Source organism: Vidua chalybeata, chromosome 6 (assembly GCF_026979565.1).
Source record: "Vidua chalybeata isolate OUT-0048 chromosome 6, bVidCha1 merged haplotype, whole genome shotgun sequence".
Lineage (NCBI taxonomy): Eukaryota > Metazoa > Chordata > Aves > Passeriformes > Viduidae > Vidua > Vidua chalybeata.
In genome coordinates this window covers 53185197-53205145 of record NC_071535.1, presented here as the reverse complement: position 1 = coordinate 53205145, position 19949 = coordinate 53185197, and the positions used below count along the sequence as shown (strand labels likewise).

General features: G+C 39.8%; 1 protein-coding gene across 2 annotated transcripts in view; it reads left to right on the top strand.

Annotated features, from left to right (window-relative positions):
- The window catches only part of NELL1 (neural EGFL like 1), a 291050-nt gene that overhangs the window by 46098 nt on the left and 225003 nt on the right, over positions 1-19949 (top strand). For both annotated transcript variants that reach the window (XM_053944628.1, XM_053944627.1), the window contains exons 5-7: positions 10604-10700; positions 16890-16962; positions 17204-17286. In XM_053944628.1, the coding sequence (XP_053800603.1) occupies positions 10604-10700; positions 16890-16962; positions 17204-17286 (253 nt within the window). The remainder of the gene's footprint in view (positions 1-10603; positions 10701-16889; positions 16963-17203; positions 17287-19949) is intronic.

Genomic DNA, 19949 nt, shown 5'->3' with positions numbered 1-19949 from the left:
TAAGGAGGAAGTTAGTAATTTGATCCTTGGCACAGGAGTAAGGTAACATGCAATTGCCAGTCCTGTAACTTGTCCTTGTATCTGAGGCCAGGCAGTAAATGAAAGAATCAGTGGAAACTGAATTACTTAATTGGGCTGCAGTTTTAGTGGCATCCTCTTCAGCACATCAATAGTGAAAGCAAATAACTACCACTGCACCAACTAAGGCAACTTGGACTTTTTCAGCCCAAGCTGAATTTTTTTCTGTCACACCAGCTACTTACCTTAAACTTGTCTGAAAGATGTGCCGTGCAGTATCCCTGGGGAACAACCCAGTGCAGTCTGCAGTGAGAACTCTCATTGACTTGAGCAGAACCATGCTTTCACCTCCCCAGTGTGTCAGATGTTGTGAGAAATGTGCTGTCCCTGCAGAGTGCTTTTCTGCCTCTCTGCTGGCAGTTTCCATCTAAATTTAATTTTAGAACCAATATAATGGCTTGTTCTATGTTTACTGACTGTTTCATACACTTCCCCAGTCATGGCCAATTAGTTATTTGTGAAGGGACTGCAATGTTATCTTTCAGACAGGCAAGACTAAACCGGACAGTTGGGAAATACCGTGGGAAAAGGGAGATGTGGGTTATTGGATGAACCTGCAGGAAGAACTGAGGAACAGGGAATGAGGCTGTGGAATTGGTGTTACAGAGACAGTGGCTAATGGGGAGGAGGAGTGGCAGCTCCAGGGAGAGCTGAGTGCCTTTGCACAGTGCTGAGACAGCACCAGGGGCAGGGCCCTGACATGAGCATGGTAGCAAAGGCAAAGCCTGCCATCCTCAGCCTCCAGTTGCCTTCCATCACTGCAGCAAATTGGCTCTGGAATATGGATGAGGTTATTTTATGATTACATACAAATCCTCCAGTGATGACATGAACCCCTTGATGAGATGATCCTGTGACAAGATACCCTGCAAAGCAATTAACTTCTCAGCAGATGTGGTTTTGGAAGGGGGAAGAAGCTGTTTAGTAAAAAGGTTTCTTTTGGCTGACTGAATTTTAAATTTAGCTTTTGCAGCAGTGCAGAAAGAGTTGAAATCAAAAGCCTAGCTCTTTTCACAATTGCACCTATCTTATTGTACTAGATAAATCAACTTTGGGTTTGAGAGGGGCCTGAGACAAAGGGAAAACAAAAGGAAAGACAAAGGCTGGATATATTTTGTGAAGAGGAGCTGTTCCAAAGCTGTAAAAGCTTATCATGCCTCAGGTTCTGTAACTGCCAGAGTGAAGATCCATGTGCTGCAGGTCTTGGGCCAGGGACCAGCACATCTCTCTGTGGCAGGTAGATGGAATTGAAGCAGAGTTTCAGAACTGCCAGTTCTTACTCAATAAACGCCTTGTGACAAACCCCAAAAGCAATCTTAGATTTAAAAAAAAAAAATTTTCATTACAAAATAGAGATGGCATTAGCCACTTAATCATGCTTTTACCTCTTTGTTCAGATAGCATTTTATTTTGGGGTTCATTTTGCTGCAAGACCATATGTGTGCACATTTTGATGCATATTGTTCCTCTTTTTCTTTCTGATTGTAAGATAGGCTTAATTGGCTACTACTTATTTCATAGATATTCTAATTCAGTTTTTTATCTCAGATGTATCTTGCTTTAAGAGTTTCTTTAATTTGGGAGAGGAGCTTATCTTCTTTTTGGATCTTGAAAGAACCCATTGAATTAGTTTCTTCCCCTTATTTCTGGAATCTGCTTTTAATTGCTCAGACTTGGTTTGATGATAGCTTACATCTGGGATGTACTCTGAACATTTGGTTGATCTGAGATGGGCCTTTGGTATAATACTTGGTATAGTAACAAATGAAGGTGTTGTGTTTTTAACTTTCTTGTTAACGGTTTGCTTTATTCAGTGTTCTGGTTTAGAACCTGACCTTCAAAGCTTGCTGAGGTTAAAGGGTGCCTTTCAGGGACCCTCTGAGTTTTAGTACTGTCCTCATTTGTAAGTGTATTTGTGTCCTTGACTGTAGTGGATACTTGTGTGCATCATAAAAACCCTACTGCTTTGTGGTTTATGCTCTGGTAGCCAGATAGTGATAGTTGCTCACAAGTGATAAAGAGATGCTAAAATGCCTTTGGAGAGTCAGATATTTGTTTGAAAAGTGGCATTTGAGCTATGTAGCTCTCAGCTCTGTATGGAGATGTTTAAAGTCCTGAATTCACATTAATCCATAGAAGCTGAGCACATTGATTTTTGTAAGAAAAGTCTGTATATGTAGATGATATTCAGCTCAGCACTTCAGAGGAAGAATTCTTTTGACCTAGACACCACCTTAAGTTTTGCTGAGAATAGCAAAAATTATCATGTTCACCAAAACCTGTGACAAGTGTTCTTGTGTGCTCCTGCTACCTGTAGATTATGTACAAGTTTTAGGTGCAATGCCAGGGCCCCGAGCCACATGCTATTGAGCTCAGCTTTACCTAAAAGAAAAAGGTTGCTCTGTGGTTTAGTGCTGTTAGGCAGCTGAGCACCACATAGCTGCAACCTCTACAGTGGGATGGGGAAGGGTTTCGGAAGGATGAAAGTGCAGGGGGGGGGCAGAAGTGTGTTGAAATAAAGACAGTTTAACAGGTAAAGCAAAGGAAAATGAAGAATTAATTCACATCTCCCGTCAGCTGTCAGGTGTTCAGCTGTTTTCCTGAAAGAAGCAGGGCTTTGTTTCACACCATGTTACCGGGGAAGACAAATGCTGTAATTCCAAACATCCCCATCCCATTTCTGTTTTCCCCCAGCTTGTGTTGCTAAGTGTGATGTGATGTGGCATGGGGTATCCCTCGGGTCAGCTGGGCTCTGCTGTCCTGGCTGTGTCCCCTCCCAGGCTCTCGTGTGCCCTCAGCCCCTTGCTGATGGGGCAGTGTGAGGAGCAGGAGAGGCCCTGGCACTGTGCAAGCGCTGCTGACCATCAGCTAAAACACAGGTGTGATGCCCACACTCTTCTGGTCACAAATCCAGCATGTGGCACCATACCAGCTGCTTTGAAGAAAATGAGCTCTGTCCTAGCCAAAAGCAGAAGTTGCCTAAACTGAGAAATCTGATAACTATTCGGATATCAAACCAGCTGTCTTGACACTAAAAGCCCTGCTCTGGATCCATCACATGTAAGATACAGTTGACCTCATAGTTTGGAATATATTTTCTTTTTTTGTATAACTCTTGACAATCCTAAACAAATGGCCAAATTTCTATTTCTGCTTAGAGTCTGACTCAGCTTATTTTCCGGGTTTTTTTACACTTTCAGAAGTACTATTTTTGTTATATGAAGATGGGTAAACATTGCAGCCTTGTAGGCAGGCTTTTAGGGCTTAGACACTCTTTACAATGTTGTTGTCAGGAACCATTTGTATCTGCTTTGTCATTTGCAAGTAAAGTTCATAATATTGACCTTGTTTGTAAAGGTGTTGGAATCTACCTCAGGTTCTCCAGATGAAAGCTGCCACAGAGCAACTCTGACAGATGCATTTCTGCTCTTCGTGGGGTCACTGCTGTGTCAAATAATGGGTCCAGTCCTCTACTTTGGGTCAATAATAATGATTTGTTTTAGTTTAGTGCTTAAGAAATTCTGATAAAATTAATGGATAAGTTCGTAGGAAACTGAGGAGTGTAATATGTTTTGTAACAAAAAGTCCCGCACAGGCAGATAATATCTCTGTGAATTTACCCTTACACAATTGATGTGTGGAGAGTAAATCCCCAAAAACGTTGGTCATGTTTCACCCCCTGATGGTGAAACAAGCTCTTGTGACCATCTTCACTTACATTTGTGTAGTTTCCTCCTGTTTGTTAGTTACTTTGAATTTTTCTTGAATGAAAAAAAAAGATTTTTTTAAAAACAGAATTTTATTTAGATGGATTTTTATTTTTAAATTTAGATTTGTATTTGGAATAATTAAAGTGAAAAATAGAGTACATTAACTTTGTCTCTGTGATTATACAGGAAAATCAATGAAATCATTTGGGTGACAGACCTTGAAGAGAATGTAAACTGAGCATGCACTCTTGAGTCTTTTACCTGACATATGCTATTACTGGACACCTATTTTTTTTTTCTACCAAAGCTGAAAAAAAACTTGATTAAATGGTTGGCAGTTACTATTGTATATTCAACATTTCATAAGAAAAGGCTTCCCTCATACCCCAAGATTTTAATCTAAATTGCTTTCCTCTGTTAAATAATTGTGAACTCCTATACTATGGCAGAGGAGATAGCACCAAAAAAGAAATCAAAATTTCCCTCAGGAAGTTTGTTTTTCTGAAACAAAACACTGGAAACTGAATAATTCAGTTGAAGTTGCTCCAGAACTGAATGCATGTCAAGTAATGCATCCTATCTGTAAATACTATCAAGAAAATCCAATCACATTGGTATTAACACATTTTCATTGGGAAGCATATAGAAAATGTGTTGAAAGAGAAATACGTAAAGATATCTTAGTATTTATTTTTAAAATAAATTCTTGATCTCTTTGGAAGTATAGATATAAAGACAAGTGCCAATACTGTATCTTAAAGCTAGGAACTGATATAAGCAATCAGTTTCTCTATGCAGGTGGGTTCAGAGAATATGTTGGACAAACTTTTTGAAGCAGCTGGTTATTTTTATACAATGGGCTGTGTTGGGAGGCCTCATTTGCTATTTCAGGGGTGTACTGTGTTTTTACAGGCTCAGCTGGAGATGATAGCAAGGGTCAAAGGTGGTCAACACCTCTGCAAATATGATTAGGGAAAAGATTGATGCAAAACGTGGAAAGTTCCTTCTCTGACTTTCTTTACAGAAGTTGAGAGCGCTGTTTCAAAGACTGCCATGAACAGAACTTTTCTATACCCTTCAGTATATTTAAAGGATCTGAAGATCCAGATGGATGTATACAGGGTAATGAATGGTTGCAGGAGAGTGTAATTTTTGAGCATCAGGCTTTGAATTGCAAAAATCTGTTTTGATGATTCACCCTGATGTCAGGAAGGGCTCCTGTGCAGCTGTTGGAGGGGCCTTTAGAGAGTGAATAATTTACTGTAAGATGAATCACACCCTAGAAACACTTATGTCTCTTCATTAAATGAATCTAGAGAACTAGCTCCACTGTAGGTATGAACTTTTGGGACATTTAAAATGGGGTATGATGAATTCAACACCTGTTCTCTATATGGAAATTTAGAGCTTCACTCTGAGGAGGGACCCCAAACAAAGGAACCCCTGGGCTTTTATACCCTCACAGTCTAAATCTCTGTTTCAAGCCTGATTAATGCAGTTCAGGGCTGTGCATGTTCACAAATTTCAGAGAATGTTCTGAGTTGGAAAGGACCCACAAGGACCAGAGTCCAGTGCTTAAGTGAAAGGCCCATGTGAGGGCCAAAACCTCAATTTTGCTGTTGTTTAGCACCATGCTCTAACCAACTGAGCTAATCTCAGGGTTTTCATATCCAGCCTGCAAGTAGAAGAAGGAATGTTCCTATTTTAGTAACCTACTCATATTTTAGACATGGAAGAATTTGAAAATATCATGATTTGGTGTGCTGCTTTGTAGTGACTGTTGAGTTGCCATCTATTTTATGGTTCAGAATTTTAGGCAGTGGCATCTCCTGATCAGTCCATGTTGGCTGATGTATCCTAATGTGAGCAGACATTTAATTTATTTTCAAAGTTTATTTTCATGTTCTGCTAAATATTTCAGCAGTTTCAAAAATGCATCTGGCATGGCAAATACTGTATTTATGACCTAGAGCTGCATCTCCACAAAAGTGGAAATAAAGTGTTAACTTCTGCTTATAAAAGTTATGTGTCAGAATTCATTTTCACTGCAAGAGACAATTCATGTCATGTTTTTTTCTAGAGGGAGTGTGACCCAGTATGAGAGGCAATTAAGCCTTAGTCATGCTCAATCTAAAGGCTTAGATCTTGGGCAGAGACACTGTCTTTGTGATGTTGGTTAATCTGTCTGTGTTTCAGTCTGCACATGTATAGAATGAGGGTATTTTCTTGTTCTACCATTCTATATTAGATATATACCATTATACCATTGTATATTTACACATTATGAAGATGATAAAAATAATTGATATTGAGTACATGGAAGGGAGCTGTCTCCTTGTCCAAGAGAGCTTGATTTCTAGAGAAGTTCTTCCTCTATGCAGAGCAAGATGTGTGTGTGTATTAGAATGCAAATATTTTAGAAATGTCTCCTTTCAGGAATCTGCTGATTATTTTATAGATTCTCTATTTTCTGCATATTGTCTTCATTATGGCAGAGTCACCTGTTTGAAATGTGTCCTTGGGAGAGGGGATTCTGATGATTGCACAAGAATACTTAATGAATCAAAGTGTGCAGACAGGGTAGAGATATGGATACAAAACACAAGAATATAATGGGTATTTGTTGATTAACAGATGTATTTCTTACTGTATTTTGCTAAATCAGTCAGTGGTTACTGAATGTATTCTGAGCATGAGCATTTCAAGACAGTAGGATTGGTTCTATTACCCTGGTTTTATAGTTTAACTTCTTTGAAATATGTTGGCGTAAAGTGGGGGCAAATCAAGCTTTCTCTTGAAAAGTGAATGCAGCAATCATAAATCTGGAAGCCTGAAGTATGTAGTAGAGCCTCCATTAACCTAGAGACCTGGGTCTCCTCATGTTGGAGGGGCTATTCAGTCTGCAGCAGTTTTAGTGACCACAGTTCCCCCGAGTCTTCTTTCTGAGCATGCCTTTTCTTGTGAAGTGTATTGTGCATTTCTCTGTGTTGGTATCAAAGCCAAATGTGCTGGAAACTGGTCTCCAAGGAGCTCTAGACCAGCACTTCATAAGCTGAAGTGTATAATTTAGCTATTCATATGCCAAATACAGAATATTGGTCACACGGGTATAAAGCCATAGAAGATGGTGCACCTCAGCCCAGAAAGGCAAGTAGGGGAAAGTGAGTGATGTGGAAGCTTAATGTGCATATTTTGTTTGTTTGAGCTTTCTTAGTTTTGTTTTAATTTTTTTTAACTGATGTGCTTTTCCACCTTTTCATTTCCCAAGAGTATAGAGGAGCTTACAGGAATAGCAACATGTTGTGTGTATACTTGCCAGGTTTTTTTTTTTCTGATGATGTTTAACAGTATACAATAATAAAGTAAATTGACACAGTTTGTAAATCAGATGGTGTCAACCAAAACGTCTTTTGTCATAAAAAGATAATCAAGGACAGATTTACATGTCATCTCATGTCCTCTCTTGAGTCCTAAGCCTGTTACTTCTTAGGCAGATCTAAGGAAAACAAACCTTGTCAACCTCTGTGGAAAAAGGCACAAACTAACCTTAATGAACCCTTAATTTAAGGTAAATGCCTGCTTCAGAAATATTATTTGAATTAGAGTAGAACAGTAGAGGAATATGGGGAATCTTGAGCTTTTGTGTCATAAGGATGGCCCTTTGTGAAGAGACTGGAAAGAAGGTGACTACAGCCCTGTCCACATAGGTTGAAAGAGTGTTAAATCATCAGAAAAGACAAGATAAGCCTCATTAGCCTGTCTCTGATTTGTCTTCCTAACTTGCTGTTGTTGAACTGTCATACAACAGTGTCTGGTTTTGATTTTTTTAATATGCTATTGCAGATAGATATTGTAGAGTTCTTTTATCAACTTTAATTAGGGGAGGTGAATAAAAATCAAATATTCTTCAATAAGTAATGTTTTTAAACCTGGTCAGCACTGGGATTTTATATGATAGGAGAAATGAATTTCTTTATTGAATATCGATTAGCCTTTTCAGGAGATGAGGAATTTTCCAGTGAGGGCATTATTAACCAAAATCATAAATAAAGCTACGCTATATATACAAATATGAATTCCTAATATGATAGAGCAGTTCAGTACACATGCTCTCAAGGAGTTCATGCTCAAGGACCATGTCATTCTTTGTTTCTTGTTCAGTATTTTGCTGCAGTTTTGCATTTGTGCAGTTCAATTTTGCATGAGGTATGACAGAAGGCCTCTACTTATACTTTAAATTATTGATAGAGACAGTGCATGCAAAAATCCTCTAATTCTCAAAACCTGCTTTAGAAGAATATCAGCTTGTTCTGCTGTTTGGACAGGTAAAACAGCTCAACATGGTAATTTTATAGATAGACCTCATTAAATAGTAGAGATAGAAATTTCCTAGAGCTCTGAATGCATCATGCGCATGAAATGTGATGAGTTAGGGCTGATGATAATTATAATAAACTTTAGCAACGAAATTATGAATATTACAACAAGTCTTCTGACTTGTGTAGTCACATTCTTAAGCTGTAATTTTCATATAACTATTTTGTTCTTAGGTTTGAGATTTTTCTTGTTGTTTCTTAAAAAAACCAAAGTGTTAGACTTTGGTTTTGTTATATATTGCTTCTATTTCATCTTGACAAATGTTTACTCCTTTTTTTGATAAGCAAAAGTGGGTGGGATATAGGAGTCTGTACTTTGGCATAACTTTATAGATCTTTCTAGAAGTTCTTTAATACTGGGATGTTATTCTAGGCCTCTGCAAATAAATGAATTTTCCAAGAGTATAATATGATGGATTTGACACTGGCTGGACACAAGGTGCCCAACAAAGTCACGCCATCACTCCCTTCCTCAACTGGACAAGGGAGAAAAGAAGATAATGAAAGGCTTGTGGGTCTAGATATGGACAGGGAGAGATCACTCACCCAGTACTGCTGAGGACAAAACAGACTACTTGGGGAAATTAGTTTAATTTGTTAAGTTAAATCAGAGTAAGGTAATGAGAAGTAAAACCAAGTACCTTCTGCCCACCCTTTTCTTCTTCCTGTGCTTATTTCACTCCTGATGTTCCTCTGCCTTGTCCCCACAGATGGCACAGAGGGGGATGGGGAATGGACCTCCAAGGGATCACCTGCTTCCCCATGGAATCTCTGCTCCTGTGCTGGAGCATCTTCTCCCCCTCCTTCTGCACTGACCTGGGTGTCTGCAGAGCTGCTCCTCTCACGTGTTCTCAGTCCTCTCCCTACATGGAATTGCTGTTGCTCATTAACTTTTCCCCCTTCTCAAAGGGTTATTCCAAAGGTGCTGCCATCATCAGTGATGGACTCAGCCTTGGGCAGTGCCAGATCCATCCTGGAACCAGCTGGCACTGGCTCTGCTGGACATGGGGGATGCTTCTAGCAGCTTCTCACAGAAGCCACCCTTGTAGTCCCCTGCTGCCTAAGCCTTGCAATACAAACCCAATACCCATGGCAACTTGCAGCGTGAAAAATCACTGATTACACTTAGTGAGCCTCTGGCAGAAACACATGGAGTATAATTGTGAACATAAGTTCAGTTGATCGACTTCCATTTTTCTTTGGTGTTTGTTTTTCGTATTTGTTTTAAAGCCATAGCTTTAAAGAAAGAAAAAGAATTTGATCACAGATAATTTCACCTCTTTAAGCTAGGGGTCTTGGCAGACTCAGAGTCTCTTCTCTTGCCTGTCACACTGCTGTGATTACATAGCAATGCATACTCCCTGTAAACTGGACAGTAATAGAAATAGATTTCATCATCTCCTCCATAATTCTTTTTAAGCATGCTATTTTTGTTATGAAGAAGGAAGTTCATGGCTCCCTCTGATGTGACATAGCAATATGAGAACCCAGGGTCAGTAACTCTGGCCTTGAATTTTTCATGTCCTGAAACGATGATATCATTATAGCAGTCTTTGTTCCTGGAAATGTTGTTATGGAAACTTCATGACAGCTTTTCTAAAAATAAACAAACAAAACCCCAATTAAAACCTTTTTAGAACTCCAAATACTTTGTTAATTTAAAAATTGTGTTACAGCAATTTTTTAATGAGTTAATTTTAGAAATTTGGTATGCAGATTGCTGCAGTCATGTGCCAAGTTCATGCAGTACATAAAGGTTGCTTATGGACATCATATTACTTTGCTGTCACTGTTAGATACCAGGCATACATAAAGAGATCCCATTCTGTGCCAGACCTGTGCTAGTGGCAGACACAAGGTGGATGTGCAGTAGAGGCACCACACGTGAGCACCCAGCCTTAGGAAATCCAATAACAAGGGGGGGAAGATCCATGTGCAAGGATGAATGACACAGATGTAGAGGGGGAAAAAAAGGGAGTGGATTGGCATAAAGTTCTTTTGCAAAGCCTGTTCAAAATTCTAACCAGTCTGAAAGCCTCAAGGGGTTGTTGGATTTGGTTGGATCTTGTGTGTGATTGCACTTTTTCTCTAGGGTAGGTTTTGAAAGACAACCCTGGACTAAGATGATCCTATTTTATTTTTTTGCATCTACTGTGGTGGATTCTGGCGCTGTTATTTCTTTAGTCTAGTGCTGCACAGGTGCACAAGTAGAGTTTCAATTTTATGGAGTCTTCATATATTTGTGATTTTAATTTTTTTAATTTTAAAGTTGTAATATACTTTCTTCACCACAATCAGTGATAAATACTGTGTTTAATGAATTTTTTAGGGGTTTTATTTTTGGTTCTGCTTTCCATCTTTTATTGTTACCTGATTTTGTCAAGGAAGTTTTCAGAGGAAAGAGAAAATTCAAGTAAATGCAATGTCTTCCCTCTACAGGATTTATGAACGTGTCATTGATCCCCCCGAAACGAATTTGACACCTGAAACCAATTTATGGCTTGGACAGAGAAACAGGAAACATGGTTTTTTTAAGGTAAGCAGATATGAAATGGCATGTGAGGAAGGAAATTAATAATAGTCAACAAGTACTTCCAGTCAATTGTCTTAGACTCATGAGACCTGATATGCATTAAATTTGGTAGGAACTGTGGACAGTTTGTAAACAGCTTGTTTACAAGGCAGAAGTTTCTGATACTTATTCCAGTTTTGGATAACAAGGCACAGTAGGACTGTTTATCTGTGAAAGGAGTCCATAGAGCTGCAAGAGGCCAATCTGCCTATCCTCAATCTGGGCATGGATTTGTTGCCAAGGTGATTTACCACCCACTTGCTTTCCATGTGAAGCTGTCAGTTCCTAAGACAATTTTACAATTTGCCTCTTTTCTGAGGATGTCTCCTCAAAGTCCCCAGATTTCCAACAAGCTAGGACAATTATGCTGAACTTCTTTCAGCATAGGAGCTAGCAATTTTAATTGTGAAACAGAGGTAAAAGCCAACTTTTGACTTAAATGATAGTCTGAGGGCTGCTCTGAACCTACAGTGCATTTCATCCTCCAGCAGCTGAGCTGTCACTGTGAAGTGAAATTGATAGTATTATTTTATTCTACAGCTGTTGGTTTTTTACCTCAGCAGCTTTCCACTATTCCACAGATGGTAAACATATGTTTATGGCTACATAGGAAAAGGAAGAAGTTATATTGGAGTCGCCCATCTTAAATTCTTATTTTATGCAGGCAGTCAGAGCCTCAGAACTCTGGGATATTATATGTTTGTAAATTAATATTTCTACGTGTTAACACTTTGGAAACAGCAGGGTAGCTAATGATATGCTAATGAGCTGACCATTTTTATTGATCATAATGAAAGCTGACAAGTGCTTTACTTTGCTTTATGCGTGCTTGAATATTTTACTGACTTTCTTCAGGGCAGAAATATATAATTGGTTGTGGTTTTTTTAATCCTGCTTGAGAGTTTCAGAAGTCTTACTTTTTTTATGTTCCTCATTGCAAAAACTTGGGATTTTGCCAGTTTGTAAAGAGTACACATTTCTTTCCATATATTTATATGCTCAGCAGGATTTCCCTTTCTTTTTCAGAGCAATTTGTTTCACTGTTTTAGCATATTAAAAAATAGATATATTTTCCTTAATGTAAACAGAGATCTGCAGGGAAATAAGAGCATTAAAAAAGAATTAGCATTTTTGTATGTGAGTTGGAGCCATGAAAATGTGTGTAAGGAAAAGCAAGCTTGTTGCATGAATACATTTTTTTTGGTACCTTTTGTTATTGATAGTGATACTGTTAATTTTCTTACCTCACCACTCTTTCCAGTAAATTGTGCCTACCTATACCCATGATCTTCACCTTTTGTGCCTCCAGTTCTCAACTCCATCCTGCCATAGCGGGGAGGGGTAGAGGAAGGGGGATGGAGAGAGAATAGCCTGGTGTTTGGGAGAGTCTTGATGGGGATACTGATCTGGGGAGTACCATTCCTAAACCAAGACAGCCTTAATTGGTGGCTAATGTGTGGCAGGAAGGGTGGGAATACAAGAGTCAGAGCAGGGGGATAACTTAATTTCTTTAAGCATCTGTGGTTTTAGGTGTGGAGCACTGGCCACAGTGTTGTCTGGCTTGTTCATGGGGATGTGGTGCCTAACCCTGTGTCTGTTCCCTAATGTGCCCCTCACAAGGGTCTTCTTCAGTGGGGGAGAGGGATCAGGATTGCTTTGTTGCTGATCTGTGTGATATCTGCTTACGACTTGATAACATCAAGGGCAATGAGGGTTATTTCGGATGTGTGTTCAGTGTTGTTCTCCTACCCTTACCTCGGGTTCTTCTGTGGGGAGTCCATTAATAAACATATCTAGTCTGTGGGGTAAAGGGTGGGGGGATGATTTTCCACAGCTTTTCACCCCCCTTTCCTCCTCCAGGCCTGTTAAAACAGCTTCTGAGAATTTTAAATTTTGTTTGGATGTTAAGGAAAGCATTTTCTTGTTGCTATGTCTGCTATGTTTTCTCAGTATGGTCTACAGTACCATGTTTAGAGTCAGGACAGAGATTTCTAGGAGGGTCATTCAGAGATCTGCCCTGAGGGGGAATAATCATGAGTTTCATGGAACGTGGGAGAAAATGGGCTGCTATTTAGAGAAACTCTCTGCTTCAGTGTTTTGGGAGTTCACCCCTGAACAACTACAGGACTCTGATAAAGTGACAGTACTTGCAAGAAGAATGCTGGTGGAGGCTCCAGAGTGGAGCAACTGAAGCAAAGGCAAACCTTTCCATGGAATTGTTTTTGCTCAGGGACCTGGGTCCACGTGGTGAGTAATGCAGAGAGACAGGGGAACACACTGTGTACCACAAGGGGATTTGATTTTTGGGTTAGAACAATCTGTACTGTTGAAATGTATATATAATATTGGTTGCTGCATGACACTGTCACTGTATGCCATAGCTGCCATGGGCAGTGAGTATGGACTGCTCCACATACACCAATCTGAGCTCCTGGTGCAGCAGCCAGCCAGCAGCACGGCAGCCCTCCTGTCCTGGGAGACATCTAGGGTGGGTAGAGCCCGCAGTGATGGATTAAATGAACTCAACAGACATCTTGGAGGGATGGCTACTGACTATGGAAATGATACCTGTGATTGTGTATATTTATATATTATGTAACTGGAAGGTGTAGGATCTGGGTGGGACATTAGTGGTATAGAAAATTAAGGTGGCTGTGGTTTATGAATGGTGCTCCACAGTTCAGTACCCCCCACCAAGACTCTCTCAAATCACATCTAGCTCTCTCTCACTTCTCCTTTCCTTTCCCACTGTGGTGGAATGGAGTTCAGAATTAGAGGCACAAAAGGTGAAGATGATGGGTGTAGATAAGATTAATTTAGTGGAAAGAGCAATGAGATAAGAAAATGAACATTAATGGCAACAATATTACTAACAAAAGATATAGGAGAATAAATTATTTATATGTTCCTGATAATAGATGGTACTGGATGGTTCCCTCCTCCATATTTTTCTTGACCATAAGGAGCTCTTCCTCCATGGAAGAGAGTCCCTTCCCCTGCCTCCTGCAGTGGTGTGAGTGCTGTAGAATAATTCCCATGTCCCAGCCATGCTCTCTCCTGGCTACTGCAAAAATTAACCCTGTGCTGGACAGAGCCAGGACAGCCACACAAACTCAGGGTTTGTTTCAGGGCTAAGGGCTGATGAGATAACCATTATCATCAGGTTAGGAAGCTTAAGAAAATGCAGCTGAAAGGAGAAAAAGATTGATGCCAGATATCTATGGAACACTCTCTAGGATGGATCTGATTGCTCTCAGGATCAGAATTATATGCAAAATTTGTTTTATTGCTGAGGAGAACCCTTCCCCCTAAGGGTCCCTCCAAAGAGCTAGTGCAGAAATGAGCTTATTAATGCCTTGGTGAGAAGGTGGTTTACGTTGCAAGAGAGTAGTTTCCATAATTACTAGAGCAGGCTCTATTGATCCTGCTTGTGTCTGGGGATTGTATATTAGGTGCTTGAGAAGCATATTCGTGTTTTTATTGCACAGTATCATGTATATCATTTATGTAGTCATATGACTCTGTAATAATTTTGGAATCAGAGTTGTATGGACTAAGGTGAAACTCAGTGTGGTGCTGTGGGCAGGTGTTCAGGTGCCTGGCAAGGCTGCCCTGAGAGGGGCAGCAGGGTGCTGATGGAGTGGGAATCTGGGCTATTGGCATGGCTTTGCCAGGGCATAGGAGTTTCAGACATGTCTGCTGGTGCCACCATGTAGAGCCTTTCCCAGCCCTGGCCAGTGCAACTTGCACAGCTGTGTGGATCATATTATCTCTGTGGGAGAAGTAGGTTTTAAAGAGGATGAAAGGCAATGGAGGAAATGAAAATGCAGAAGTGGGGAGCACATGGAATGTATGAGCCTTTTCACAGAATGTGGGAGGACTGTTCTATGTAGTAGATAGCTGAGAAGTGCAATCAACTGGGCTTTTTGCGTTATGTCCTCATGGGATGGGCTTGATTTTTAGTGCTGCAGAACCTGAATTTCATCATGTAGCTGGTAATCTGCCTGCACCAGATGAAGGCTTTTCAAACTAGCCAAGTCCTGATGCTGAGCTGAAGCTTTGATTGTCATTAGACAAATGTTTTTATTGATAACATAAAGGTCATGTCTGCTTGGGAAGGGAAAGACTGGAAAGATTTTGACCACTGACAAATCCAAGCTCTTGGCAGGCTAGACTTAATGCTGAAGCAGGAATAACCAGAGTTTTTCCATATGTGTTACAATAATTATGGCTGTAATAAGTGTTTGCCTACAATGAAGTCTTTCTATTAAAAAAATACATCAGCAAAATTTCTGCCCTTGGAAAGTTTACTTCTGTGTTTGATCATAATAATTAATTTTCAGATGTTTTATAGACCTAGAAGTCATCTATGTTAGTGAACTGAAGTTCATATTCATATGTTATTACATAGTTATATGCTTTCATGTAGACAGAAATTAAGACACATAAAATAGTTGTGTTTCTTCTTTGGGCTATGTCTAAATGCAAATCTGTCCGAAAGACAGTTGAGGAATGTGACTCTGGTGCAACAAACACATTTGAAGATGCACCTAAAGAAAAAAAAAGCAAAAAAAAAAAGCTGAAGAAAAAATTCACCATTCTCTCTGAATGGTGTCTTGTTAGCTAGGCAATATGGTGTGGTGGTACTTTGTAATCTCATTTACTGTTGGTTGAGCTTTTCACTGCAGAGGCTTAAGTGTTGAAGTATATTTTTATGCCTCGCCTAATTTCTCACTGATGACTGCTGACGGAAAGTATGCAAAATGGCTTTCAGGATGTTCCATTTCCAGTGACAGTATTACTTATTACTTATGGTTTCATTATTCTCATAGGTGAAAAGGTTAATATATGTATATACATCTGCAAGAAAGACAGGGTGATCTGATTATCTCTGTTAATATTTTCAGTTAATATTTGATCATGAGACAGTAAGCAGGAAACAGTGCTTGCTGATTACATTCTGCTCTTTTAACAGATGAGCATGTAAATGTTACTTGCCTTGCTGGGCTTTAAGGACTATCTGAGGCTTCTGTTTATGGGTGGCACGTGAGCAAGTGATGATGTCCTTGGTCTGCAAAATTCACCCTATTGCAATTTAACTGAAAATTAAAGCACAGTCTGGCAAATCAGTTATTTAATTAGATAATAACTGGTGCCATGACAAATTTGTTTTCAGTTTAAAGAAATTTTTCTATCTGTGAGGAGGTAGAGCTGTGTCACAGCATGTGATTAACAGTCAGGGGAAGTGCAAATATCAGCAGTAGAGGTCCCTTGATTTCCCTTGCTCTTCTCCCTTAGTGGCCATGACATTATTAAAGCCAGTGGATCCTGTGAAGTTAAGTACATTGCACAGTCACAGATGCAGCAAATGCTTCATCCTCAGCTTAAGAGAACAAACATAAGCTTTGGCATTTTCTGGACTGTCTGAAGTGTCTGGGGTCCTTTAGGGCCCAGGTGTGCAGGGACACTGAGCATCTGCTGCTTCCTGTGGTTGCAGGGCAGGGACTGCCAGGGTGCAGTGGGCACTGACCTTTAGATCCTGCCTCCCCACTGTCATGCCTGGTTTGGTTCAGGAGCCCCAAACAACCTGCACTGACCTTCTGCCAGTCCTGCACAGGGTGTCTCTCTGTCTGCCTGGGCTGGAGAGAGGGTTGAATTTTGGCTGATGGCACAATTACCCAAACTGCCTGTTGAGATGTTAGGAGGCTTAATGAAACCAAGCAATTGAAGCGTAAACTTACATCTGGCACTAGGTACTTGTCTTTTTAGTGTTTGATTTCACAGTCTTATTTGGCTAAAAAAATAAGGAGTTTTGCTGTGTTTTCTTTTTGTCTTTTGCAAAAGTGTGTCATCAGCTTGAGCAATGGATATTATTTCACTGTTGTTTTCACCAGTCTCACCCCATTTAAAGACGTTTAAGCAGCTTATATTTGGTGATTACAAAAGAGAAAGCAGTATTATCACTGTAATATTCCAAACACACAGAGAGATAGGAGGAGTTATATTTTGTTCACCTTCAGTTATTTTCCTTACAAGTAGAGTAAGCTGGTAATTTTTTTTGTATCCACTGAAGAAATGACTTGTGAAAGAGCTTGTACAGATTGAAGTGAATGTTTGTAATCTGTATTACCAGTTTTCTCTTCTTTTGCAAAGGGTGTTATTCAAGATGTGAAAATCATCTTTATACCTAATGGATATATAACACAGTGTCCTAATCTGAATCGCAGTAAGTAGCAATTTTTTTATTGTCTCTATTTTAGATTTTTCATACAGATTGTTTCTTTGCTTTAAAAATAATACTTTCATGCTTGTTATTTTTGCATGTGCTGACTTCCAGAAGGCAAGAATTCTGTATAAACAGATTGCATTTTATGTTCAGATAAATCTTGTATGATAGATTGTTGTTTATTTATGGGTTATTGTGTTTTTCCTTCTTTTCTGTTTCTTTTTAATCTTTCTCTATTGAGCATGCCCAACCTGCAGTGATTTCTTAAGTCTGGTGCAAGGAATCATGGATTTGCAAGAACTCCTGGCAAAAATGACTGCAAAAGTAGGTACCTAAGCTTTTTTTCAGTTGCCCATTTCCTTCCTTTCCTTCCATAAGACAAAGATGAGGGTATTTATTCAATATGCCATTTCCTATACCATGAAAATTATTCTAAATTTTCATAGTAGAGCCAATTTTTTCTTGCTGTCTGCAGTAGTCTTATGGATATAGCTCCATGGTTGTTCCTTAAGCTCAATAATGTTTCTGTTGTCTGCTTTATTATTTCTAAGGTAGTGAAAAAATACCCCGAGTCTGATTTTTTTGTAAGAAGCCTTAGCTTGATTTCCCTTTTCATGTTGAGGGATAAATGCAGAAACAAAAGAGTGAAATCCCTCAACAATTTCCTCACCATGTGATGCTGTCAGAGAGGGGCTGTTTTCTTGTGGGTAGTCCTGTGAAGTCTTCAGGACTGGTATAGTCTCCTTCCTGGGAATTGAAATGAGGTCCCAAAATGAAAATGCCTGTGAACCTGCTGACTGTGCTGACCTTAATAGCACCTTTGATCAATGGCTTTTATCAGTGTAAAAGTTAACTCAGCTCCAGGTGATGTGCTGTGTGCTTGGGTTTGGGGTTCTTTTCTTTCTTCTTTCCCCCCCCAGCTTTGGATCAGGAATAGGGTGAATGGGAATCTATGGTGTTGGGGATTTTTTTTGTTTGTTTGAAATGTTTGAAGTTTTCTTTAGGTTCTGCTCCTACAATACACAGGCAGCCTTGGTGTTAAGCCAAGGCCCTTCAGCAAGGCTGTGCTGAAGTTTTGGGATAGAAAACTGTTTTAGAGGTGACCAAACCCCTAATCTGTGTTAAAAGGAGAATCTGAACACTTTTTGAGGTTACTGTTGATGAACCTTCTGGTAGAGGGTAGTTAATTGTCTCTTTTGAAACAGCACTTACATGTTAATTACTTGGATTTAAGTGCAGATACAACCAACCTGTAGATGCCCTTACTTTCAGTAAGGGCACGCCTCAGTGTAGTTACTGTAGGAATTTCCAAAACAGGATTTGCATAGCAGTGCTGCTTGTGTAAAAAAAAAAAATGATACTTTTTAATGCACTGGCTTCAAATGCTCTTTCCCTTCCCAATAGGAAAGGGGAAACTGTTTTTTGGAGAGTGCATGTGTTATGCTGGCAATCCAATCCTCTTACTCAGCTGACAGACTTTGGACAGGCTGGATCCAAATGAAAAATGTGAAGCTTTTAGTTCGGTTTTCTGCTTGTGCTATGAAAGAGAGGCAATTATTTTGAGCCCTGCTGGTGGTATGAGCAAGTTCCAATTATGCAGTGTACTGAGTAACTTGCTTTCTCTGATGTTAATTATATTTTTGCTTTATGAGGGGAAGCAAATAACACAGTATTTGTACTGCAAAGACTCTGCACTTTCATAAAGTGGTGCTGGCATAATCCTTCATTGCAAATTCCTTTTCTTGTTACAGCAGTCCACTGACTGTTTTGTTGCAGTCGTTTCCTATTGTCCAGGCAAAATGCATGCAACAGGAAAGGAAATAAACTTGGTAGAAAAATGCAAGTTAGAAATAGGGGGTCTGGAGAGAAGTATTAAGGTTTGTATCTGCCTTTTAAGTCCTAGACACAAGAGTTACTAATGTAGACACAGGTATATTTTGTGGGGATGATGCATGTCAAGGCTTTGAAGGGCTGTGCAGCTGCCTGCAGAGATCCTGTTTGGCCTGGCATGTGGTCAGAGAATGGCTGGCTAATGTACAGCAGCAAGCATCCCTAGCTCCTGATCCTGCACCAAGAGATGCAGAGCATGAGCAAGATGTTTTGAAAAAGTGTCTTGGTGTCTCGTGTTGCTTTTAGACTCCACTGTATCCAGATTTCAGCTCCTCTCTCAATCTATGTTTGGTTACAGCTGTATCACAGCATTGAATAGAGGAGCAAGTGTTTGCAATGAATGTATATGTGCAGTTTATAGAAATTAAAATTATGGAGACTCAGAGCTGGGAAGGAAACATCCAGCTACTGGTTTCAGGCTCCAATAATTTTAGTAGCTGTGCAAGTTATGCAGAATGAAAGCAGGAAAGGGAGGCTCCCTCCTGCTTGGGCTGTGCCTCTCTTGAGTCTGGCGGGCTCAGGGTGGGACACAGGGCCTATGTGAGTGGTCCAGCAGAGCCCTGGCTATGGCAGATTGTCATGGAGTGCTATGAAAGTAGCATTTTATCATGACTTGTAGCAAGCTAACCACCCTTACATCCTCTTCCTACCTGTGTTTTATGAAGACATAGCTTTTAAAGACTAATAAATCCTAGGTTTTAAAACTTAATTTATTTTTGTCATAATTTGAATTAATTTCTGAATCTCTCCAGTAGATATGTTCAGTTTAATTTTGTGTCCTTAAATAGAGACACACTGTATGTCAGGGTGTTATAGTCTGGCTAAAATGTTAATTTGCTGCAGGAGAAAAGGGTTGTGTTACATTGCAGCATTCCCCACTGCTGGGCTAGAGTACTGTTAGTTCCTCTAAGTGTAGTGGCTAAAATAATTCATGTGGCTTTAACAAGCTACTGAAATCAGTCTGGGCATCTCCTGCACTTCTTTGAGTGGAATATAACTTCTTTTGGTAAATTATGAGCCTCCACTAGGGTGTGCTTTGTATTCAGATGTGTTTGTTACATGAAGACTTCCAGCACAGAAATTTCTACTGAGTCTTT